This window comes from Poecilia reticulata, linkage group LG14, assembly GCF_000633615.1.
Source record: "Poecilia reticulata strain Guanapo linkage group LG14, Guppy_female_1.0+MT, whole genome shotgun sequence".
Lineage (NCBI taxonomy): Eukaryota > Metazoa > Chordata > Actinopteri > Cyprinodontiformes > Poeciliidae > Poecilia > Poecilia reticulata.
Window position 1 is genome coordinate 14511567 of NC_024344.1, and position 9456 is coordinate 14521022.

A 9456-nucleotide genomic window follows, 5' to 3' on the forward strand; every position below is an offset into this window, starting at 1 on the left:
GCTGCTGCAGTAGTTGCTGCTGCAGAAATTGTGGTTGCTGCAGTAGTTGCTGCTGCTGCTGTTGGTGCTGCTGTTGCTTCTACTGCTGTTGCTTCCACTGATGTTGCAGTAGTTGTGGTTGCTGCAGTAGTTGCTGCTGCTGCAGTAGTTGCTTTTGTGTTGACTCTGCTCGTTTTCTCAGCCTTTGTCTGCCTGTGAAGGAAACAGATCAAGGTCAATCACTTTGAATCACACCTGAAACTCATGCAAGTGTTTTTACAAAATATTACATTCAGTTAAAAACTGGTTTTCATCTCAGATATGTTTGAGCACACTGGCGTTTATGCATTCCTGATGTTCAGAGCATCATAGAGATGCCAATTTGCTACTAAAACAACTACATTCCTATAAAACAATCCCACTTACATTTCTTTTGCTTTCAGGAGTGATCTGATGATGTCTTGAGCCTGACGTCCCTCAGGGTCAAGGCAGCGCTGGGTTTCATCTTTGAGGATGACACTGCAAGAGATGGAAAAACATTTAAATAAAACAACTTTCAATCAATACTCAGTGATCATTCTAATCATTATTTGCTCTTGAAAATACTTACATCACTTCCTGTTTGCTGCAGTATGGACCAGGTTGATGCACTCTCACATCAGCGATGAGATGGGGTCTTACTGCTGAAATCGTTTTTATGCACTGGCACCTCATAATACCTGGAGAACAAATGACAGCATAAATTAAGATGTGGTTTAATTATGAACATTTTTAATCACAGGTCTCATGACTGTAGAATATTTTCGCACACTTACTAGCTGAGGAGCAGACGGCGATGCAGGCCAGAAGAACGATGCACTGGATCCCAGAGTTCATCTTTACCTCAGCTTGTGAAGATCAGTGGTTTCTTCTGCAGTGATTTGCCTCGTCTTTGACGTGAAGCGTTCTTCACTCCTGAGTCTGTTTGACTGTGCAGCTCCATCACCATCTCGTTTTATACGCTCACACCGAGGCGAAAACCTGCCAGGTGAGTCTTCTTAGGAACTGATCTAAATAAARAAAACTTTCCCTCTTCCCAACTTTCACTGCCCCCGTGTCGTTTTCCTCTGAATCYGGAGGAGCAGACTTCCRACACGTCACAAAACAATCCGGTTGTGTTGAAACTCGGCCGCCTTCGAGGCATTTTGTCTGTGGGTGTTGGATAAATAAACAGATCAGGATCTGCAGGTTAGAGAAGACAGATAACTCAACCGTCACAGTGGTGGTCGGAAATATTTATTTATTAGCACTAATTCAGTTATAAAGATCATTAATCAACGGTTTCCTCTGCTGCAATATGAACCCTAAACCTGCAACCACAGATATAATGTAAATGTTTAGACTCAAGTATATTCAAGTGTTAGAACGGCCCAATCAAAGCCCAGACCTGAATAGAAATGGATGTTTATTGAGGCTCTTTAATACAGCTGAGTTTAAGCTMTTTGAAAAGAAGAACTGAAGAAACTTTCAGTCCCCAGATTTGTAAAGTTGTTAGAAACAAACCCAAATAAACATAAAGTTGTATTTGCATCAAATGTTTCCACTTTAAAACTATTTTCCATTTTCTTTTAGTTTACAGTTTTGAGTTAGTTTGTGTTGTTTTGTCACACAAATCCCAAAAGGTAGGAACATCTARAGATCATGAAAATCAGTCTGAATCTTTGATTTCCACTCTGTTTCATCGTTACTGCAGAAGCGATCATGTGTTATACTTCACTACATCTTCTGATGAGTCAATGGTTTTTCTCTTTTTGACATTTTGACTGCAGCAGTTCACACACACAATGCTGCCACCTCTTGGCTCACTGTCCCCTCTGTGCTGCACAATCTCAGGTCTTCATGGTTCGGTGGCAGATGACGGTTTTCTGATCAAACACAACAATTAATCAGAGAAATAGATCAAAACCGAGACGCTGTCAGATTTTCTAGCTGAACTGAACTGATCTTTGTGTCTTACTACTACGCCTCCGGGACTCTGGCACGCTGCCACCAGATGAATCATTATTCCTCCAACTTTGACAGAGACTGAGGCCTGGAATCCAGATAACGGCAACGCTTTCCATGAGCGGAGATGTGCTGCAACCTGTCACAGCTGGAAAACAGCCAAGTACTCAGTCACTTTGTTATTTTCGTAATAGAAGTCAATTTAAAACAGATTTCACGGTTACTTTATTCAGCCACGTGTGTATCATTCTTTTCCAAAAATGTAGCAGCAATAATACGGCAAACGCAGAGATTTATTTTACAGCAAGAGCAGCAAGAGATCAGATAAAGATCCATGATGGATTCAAAAACAACTTAATCAGGTACTAATTATTAGACACCAAGGTACTAGCGTGTGTGTGTGTTTTTGTAAATGAAGTGGATTCACACCATATTTCTAAAACAGACCACCCACTGGCTGCATTAACTCAGTAAGCGCTCTAATGGTCCCACAACTACTGTTGAAAAACAAATTGTGTTGTGGTTGGACTAAGGCTCGTCAACATTTGAGAAATATATTCAGTTTGACATCATTCAAAACACAGGATGTGACATATTTTATAGTCATTCAACTACAGAGGCCAGATGATGACGCTCTGAACGTTTAACCCTTCAGAGGAACTGGTTTGAGGTTCAGTTCACACAGAGCTGTGAAAACGAATCCGTTGCTTCCCTCAGACAGACAGGAGGTATTTCTCCAGATGATTTACAGCAGGCTGAAACATTTGACCCATGAATCCAACTACCACATAAGAGCCTGAAACGAAGACACGCGACCTTGAACATGAAGCTGAACATGTTCCTGCTGGGTGTGAGGGAAACGGCTTCATGTCGTTCACTTTGTTTTACTGCCCTCCATTAAAACAGTTGCCATCAAAAATGACATGACTCAAACCGTACGTCTTACTTTTTACCTTTTTTCTCCACTGTTGAACAGTTTTTAATCAGACACCTGAATAGATACAGAAATATTGTTTTCATGTAAGGTTTTTATTCATTTAAGGGAAAAAAAACCCAATCTAGATCTGGACTTGGACAGAATTGTTAAAATCACACACATTCACACATGGTTTGATTGAGGTAAAGTCAAAATGTCTCCATCACACAGGGAAAAATTAAGAGACCACTTAAAATGATCAGTGTCTCTGATTTTACTCTTTATAGGTTTATGTTTGAGAAAAATAAACTTTGTTCTTTTATTCTACAAACTACTGACAACATGTCTCTGAAATTACAAGCAGAAATTTAGTATTTCAGTGATTCTTGAGAATATGGACAAAACAGGTCCTATGGATAAAGCACAAAATTTGAATAAAATATACTCAAAATATTATTTTTTCAAATATCTGACTAAACTAACCTGGGTCATGTGAGCACAACAATGTATATTTTCCAGGTATTTGCTGAATATTTTTTTATTTTAAACATTGTAGTCGGTGGATGATGCCTGTAAAAGCCTTTGTCCAGGAGCAGAACTCAATACATTATAATAGTTTAAAATAATTAAAGAAATACTAAAATTATATATTAAGACAATTAAGTATAAGTAGTCATATAAATAATTATAAAGGTATCAATAACTTGAATTAAAAATCATTTTTATATATTTTCCAACTCCATTGAAATTTGTCCCTAGTTTTTGTCAACACCGTCAGAAATGAAAAGAATGCAAAAAAATCAGGCATTATTGGGGGGCACCAGAACTTCTGAGGACCCCATGACCACTTCCTTTCTCTTCCTTTGCTAAGAGGGCTAGTTAGCTCTGGTTAGCATATGTTATTATTTAGTTTTTTATTCTTTTTATTCCTAAGTTGTTTGTCACAACCATGATGTGTCAAACACCATAATTGACAATTTACAAAACTTTTATGAAATTTTGTGAAATAAAAGCTTAATTTTGGTAAAATGTAAAGATTTCATGAACCTGATGAGCTACAATATGACCTCCTTCAGAATAACATCATATAAATTGAGGTAATTTGGCATTTTGTCAACTCCATCAGTTTTTCTGACTCTTTCAGTGAAATTGTTGTCAAATCTCACTTAAATGTGCAGTTAATTCATTTTAATGTATTTTACATAAATTGAATTACTTCACATACCAAGTTTTTCATTTTACTCACTAGTTTGTCACCACCTTCAGTTCTGTGTCAACTCCGTCATGCAGTGTCAACTTCGTCAGATTGACTTTTTGTTGATTTTTGTTTTAAATAATATTTATTTTGTTTCTTGAGAAGCATTTGTCTTTAAAATGAGTAAAAATATCACTAATAGGGTCATTAAAAATTATTTTGTATTTATTTTTGTCAGATGGTGATGACAATGTTCTAGGTCAGGTCGATTAAAAATGTAATTTAAAAAAAAAATGTTGCAACTGGGAGCCTGTACCTTAGCATCTTTACATTTCCAAAATATTATTTGTCATATACATACATCAGGTTGAGAAATAACAAAAGAAATTATGGAAAAATTAAAACCCATTTTGTCCCTATTCTCAAGAATCACTGATTTATGTTGCAGAAAACAAGAAATTGACAAAATAACACAAAAGATGCAAAGAAAACAAGTTTATATTCATTCAATGGGACTCTTAGTGTTTTTCTAGAGCTGTATTTAAGTCCAGACTTTGACTAGACCACTTTCATTTGATTGCTTTTGAGATAGTCAGAGGTGAACTTAGCTCTGGATCATCGTACGGTCTGGATGCCTATTTGATAAAGACTTACTGGTTTATCACAAAAGCTAACAGACCCAGAAGAGGCGTCAGAGCAATGAGAGTGTGGGATTTTAAATAAAGTCTTCAGAAAACAACAAACAGTCACCTTAATTTATCTGAATCCATAATTATCTTGACAACAGAACAGACACAAAATGGTTTGTTAAAACAAAAGTAGTCAGAAACACTTCAGGCACGGTGATAATTAAATAACTTTGGGCTTGTTTTACTGCACCGGAGTGAAGGTGACAGGTTGTATCTGAGTCGCAGCAGAATCAGACATTATAGTTTTGAACGTGTCTCTTTTTACGTGCAAAAATAAATCGATACATTTCCTCCACCGTCTGTTTTAACATATACCAGATTAGCCAGTAATGTTTCAGTACAGAGCAATAAAAAGACAGAAGTGTTGGGTTTAAATATATTTATTTATTTAAGTTAAGCAAATTTTTAAATATATGTATATTTACATCCTTCAAAAATAATTGTACATATCAAACAAAGTATAAATCCACAGGTTTTTGTTGGTCACATTTTGCTGATTAACCAGTAATTCAGTCCTGACAGAGACTCTGGTCTGGTATTAAATAAAATGAATATTTTACTTTTAGCTGCTAGTGCAAACTATGTTTCATAGAATAAAACAAACAAAAACGTAATAAATATCAGCTTTAACGTCACTGATGTGTGACAGACGATGTTGCTCTTGCTGTTGATTGTGTTGTAGCTGCAGTTGTTGTTTATGTTGTTGTTGTTGAGAGTTTCTTCTTGTTCCTGTTAAGAAAACAAACCAAATGTAAACATTTTGAAACCACCACTCTTTATGCATCTAAAAAAACGATTTGAATTTGTGTTACTTGTTTAAATCTCTACAACGTAACACATTCAGCGCTGAGGTTTGAGCCTAAAATGGATGAAAGTTTTCTTCTCCAAGAGAATATTTAGGAACCGATTGTTTAGGCCTCTGCTAGTGGTAAAAACTTGTAAATTCTTTAGATTTGATGACGTGATTCCCGTTCACTGAATCACTTCAGCTCCTTCGGCTGCCACTAAATACCAATTTGATCTATTATGTAAAACTTAAGTGAAAGATGTTTGAAAAGAACTACTTTTTCACTTACATTTCTCGATCTCGCAGGAGTCTTTTGGTGAAATCTGACTCCGGGTTGAGACAGAACTCTTTATTATCGTTCCGGACAACTCTGCAATAACAGAGTAATAAACCAGTCTTTAGTTTCCAGTGATGTTTCTGATCGTTTTGACAATTTGTTTCTGCAGGTACTTACATCACTTGGCGCTTGTTGCAAATCCCACTCGGTTCAATCACCTTTACATCAGCGATGAGATTGTGCCTTACTGCTGGGATCGTCTTTATACAACGACATTTCGGAATTACTGGGGAGAAATTATTACAGCGCAAGTTAAGAAGGTATTTTGTACCCAATAAAGCAACAAAAGAAAATGTTTCTACAGCAAACTTACCAGGTCCTGACGTGCAGAGGAAGACGCAGGCCAGGAGAACGATGAGCTGGACAGCTGACTTCATGTTTGTCTCAGATGGTAGAAATGAGTGAAACTGGTTTCTCCTCTCCAGACTGAAGGATTTCTCCTCTCTGTGGGTTTTGCTGTCTGCCTCTGGAACGCCATGAGCTTCACCTTTTATACACTCACAGTTGCAGAAATAAGTCTTCCTAAGAAGTGAAAATGAAAAAAAAAACTGTCATTCCCGCTTTTCCGCTTCCACTTATCTGTTTTCTTCTGAAACAGGAGGAGCTCCTCACTTCCTTTTATGGACTTTCTGCGCTGAGGGGATTCCCTGCTACACAGCGAAACAAGCTGAGTGACCTCCGACTGCACCCGCCGTTTATGTTGCTGCTGCAGAAACATTGGCTCCTGTGGAGCAGGAATCAATGTTTATATGACAAGTCAGTAACTCCTCACTGATACGGATTCACTTTAGAGTTTTACAGCCTGTCAGATATCATGCATAGTTATGTATTCTACATTCCTTTAGTGTAATAGTGTTTTTTTTAAGCTATGGTTGTCTACCCATTTTCCTCCAACACCAACTTGTTGATCGTTTGACCTTTCATTGATTGTTATCAGCACTTGGATGCTTCCCAGCTGCATTGCCACACACTCCCACACACAGAAAGCTGTTGAGTTACATTATCTTGTGACGATGGAGGAAGATTGTTGTCTCAGGCTTTGATGTTGTTGAGACAGACGCTGACGTTGTGCTGGAAGCGAACCAGCGTTCCTGCTTTGCGATGTGAAACTCGAACCCACGGATGAAACCGGAGAAAGTTTCTAAAAGTTTGGAAACGGTACAATTTGGTAATTAGGTGAAACTGCATTTTTTTTTCTGTACCATGTCTTGACATTACTTTGATTTGATTAGTTTGTGCTGTGATTTTTCACTCATTTTACATGTTTACTAATCGGCCAGATGAAGCTGTTTTCTCATCGTCTCACTCCTGTCTCAATGATCGGTTTCATAGTTTAACAGAATCATTAAAAACCAAAATACACGGCGTGTTTTATTGTTTCATTGCTCTGGAAAGCATTGCACACCTCTTAGCTTGTCAGCTGCAGATTAAAGAAGCGTCATCTTAATAACTGCTCATGTTTCCAAACAGCCAAATGAGTGTTTTCTGAAAGTGTGATAACTGGAGAAATCTCCCACACTCTGCCTGACATCTTCACCCGTAAAACCTCCCGGGATGTGCAGCAGGGCCTCAATCAGTGACTTTAATGTCAGTTATTTGAAAGCAATTATTCCTTTATTAGATCATTTCGCTCACACGATCACAGATGCAACAAATGTCATGGTCAGCTCTTTTAGTTCCCCTTTTGTGTTGAATTCTTTGGAAAGAAGAAACTGTGATTCCTCAAAATAAAATAAAAAAGAAGAGTCATTAATTAAAAGGTCTTAAATGGGATTCTTGGTTCCAGATAATGTGAAGCTCTGAAGAAAAACGTGTTTAACTTGGAGGTATGAAGCCTAGAAAAGGGATTTTTTTTTATTCCACTACTTTTACTGCTTTCAGCATTTCGGCTTGTTTAAGATGAGAAAAAGGACTTTTGATCTTCCTTTCCTCCTGACGCTGATTGAATCAGATGGTTGAGTCTTTAAAGTAACAACATCTCTTCTACATTAACAAATAAGATTGCATTTTTCTAATTCATATGTGTATTTATGTTACTCAGTCTAAATATTTTAAGAAAGAAATAACTATATATATATATATATATATTTTTTAAGTAAACGTTTGACATTCGGTCCAAAGCTCACAAACGACTTTGCGACCTCAAATACTCAAATTTATCACCGTGCGTTTAGCAAAGATACTGTAAACAAAACAAAAAAAAATCCAGATGACATTAACTTGTGGGTTAAACTTACTATATTTTAAATAGCATCTTATTCATTTTATGGAGGAAGTGGGACAGAAATAAAAACCCAAGCAGATTCTTTTATTGCCACCTACTGGTATGTTTGTAACTTTTACCACACATGACCTCATTTGTCTTTCGTTGGTCGGATAAATCCTGTCGGTAGTTTTCTGTCAGCAGCTCAGAATCGTTTAGTCTGCAATAAAAAAACTAATATGAAACTAAAGGGTCAATCATGACTTAAAATAATACAAACCCCACCACCAAGATGACACATTTAATACAACTGAATTACATAAATAATAATAGCTGTTTCATAAGAATCAAAATCAGAACAAAACATAGAGGATAACTGTCTTTATTATGATTTCAGCCTTAAAAACAAAAAATGAGGTTAAATCTTGACAGACACAAGTTTCACATTTACATTTAATTGTGCAGAAAGAGCAACAAGTCTTGACATTGTTTTGCTAATTGGATCAAATTAGATAACAAGTATTGATTGAAAAGGTTAATATAATACATCTCTTCCTTCAAATCTCTAAAACCTGGAACATCAGAAAAAAAACCACAGTATTTTTCACAGGATTCCAACTAAACAACCTGAAGCTGTTACTTGTTCTATTCTATGACATTTTGGCACAAATAAGGAATTGAGTAATCCAGCCGTTGCAAAATAATCTGAGCTGATGAAGACACGCTGCTGGAGCCGTTCCTGCTGGAGCTGTGGATACTTGAGCTCATCCGGGCTGGGAGTTCTAGTTCTAGTTGGCAGTGGGATCCTGTGAGGCAAGCAAGACGGGACGAAGAGAAAAAGAGACATTTCTGAGTGAAAATAATGTGATAACTCAGTAGAAAAAAAAAAAAAATCAACTGATCGTTGTTTAGATTGCAAATTTTATTCTCTCTGACGCTTTTCCTTGTCCATCTACACTCTATCCTGTTCAAAGAGCTTGAAAAGCAAACATGAGTGAAGTTTCCCTCCTCCATCTTGTTCAAATCTAACGAAATTGGTGACAAACGTTTGTGCAGTAAAGATGTCCATCTGTATCGTTTTCATTCTAAAAATAGTAGTAAAGAAGCTTCCAGATGTAATCAGTGGTCGTCATCAATATCTTTATATATATATAAATATTTTATATATATACCATACCCAGGTCAGCCAGGTGAGGAGATCTACCTCCTCTGCAGGTTCAGGTGGCTGAGATCTGATGAGGAAAACAAAGAAAACAGCCGTTCAGATCAACCCTACATGTTTGATAACTTAGTATCTGGGAAGAATACATTGATTAGTGTTGAAACACACACCCACACACACACACACACGCACACACACACACACA

General features: G+C 37.0%; 3 protein-coding genes and 1 long non-coding RNA gene across 7 annotated transcripts in view; 1 reads left to right on the forward strand and 3 right to left on the reverse strand.

Moving 5' to 3' along the window:
* The window catches only part of LOC103476162 (growth-regulated alpha protein-like), a 5699-nt gene extending 4643 nt beyond the window's left edge, over window positions 1–1056 (reverse strand). The window contains exons 1-4 of the mRNA XM_017308516.1: window positions 795–1056; window positions 590–698; window positions 406–498; window positions 39–192 (exon numbers count right to left, since the gene is read on the reverse strand). Coding sequence (XP_017164005.1) covers window positions 39–192; window positions 406–498; window positions 590–698; window positions 795–855 — 417 coding nt within the window. The 5' untranslated portion in view covers window positions 856–1056. The remainder of the gene's footprint in view (window positions 1–38; window positions 193–405; window positions 499–589; window positions 699–794) is intronic.
* Window positions 1057–3934: 2878 nt separating this feature from the next.
* LOC103475944 (uncharacterized) lies at window positions 3935–7248 on the forward strand. Its single transcript, XR_535379.2, has 3 exons — window positions 3935–3975; window positions 5996–6146; window positions 6485–7248. It is a non-coding gene; the product is annotated as an uncharacterized LOC103475944 (long non-coding RNA).
* Window positions 5155–6491, reverse strand: LOC103475946 (C-X-C motif chemokine 9-like). The gene is made up of 4 exons (XM_008427941.1): window positions 6200–6491; window positions 6004–6112; window positions 5839–5919; window positions 5155–5491 (listed from the first exon to the last, which is right to left on the reverse strand). The coding sequence occupies exons 1-4, from the start codon at window positions 6261–6263 to the stop codon at window positions 5458–5460; spliced, it is 288 nt and encodes a 95-aa protein (XP_008426163.1). The 5' UTR covers window positions 6264–6491; the 3' UTR covers window positions 5155–5457.
* Window positions 7249–8455: 1207 nt separating the features above from the next.
* Window positions 8456–9456, reverse strand: part of LOC103476163 (permeability factor 2-like) — a 5273-nt gene continuing 4272 nt past the window's right edge. For all 4 annotated transcript variants that reach the window (XM_017308472.1, XM_017308470.1, XM_017308473.1 and 1 more), the window contains 2 exons: window positions 9267–9321; window positions 8456–8895 (listed from right to left, as the gene is read on the reverse strand). In XM_017308472.1, the coding sequence (XP_017163961.1) occupies window positions 8878–8895; window positions 9267–9321 (73 nt within the window). In that variant the 3' untranslated portion in view covers window positions 8456–8877. The remainder of the gene's footprint in view (window positions 8896–9266; window positions 9322–9456) is intronic.

Coding starts and splice junctions, on each gene's coding strand:
- LOC103475946 (XM_008427941.1), bottom strand. CDS start 6,263: ATGAAGTCAGCTGTCCAGCTCATCGTTCTCCTGGCCTGCGTCTTCCTC. Junction 6,113..6,199: donor CCTCTGCACGTCAGGACCTG/GTAAGTTTGCTG, acceptor ATTTCTCCCCAG/TAATTCCGAAATGTCGTTGT. Junction 5,492..5,838: donor CTCCTGCGAGATCGAGAAAT/GTAAGTGAAAAA, acceptor TTTTCTTAACAG/GAACAAGAAGAAACTCTCAA.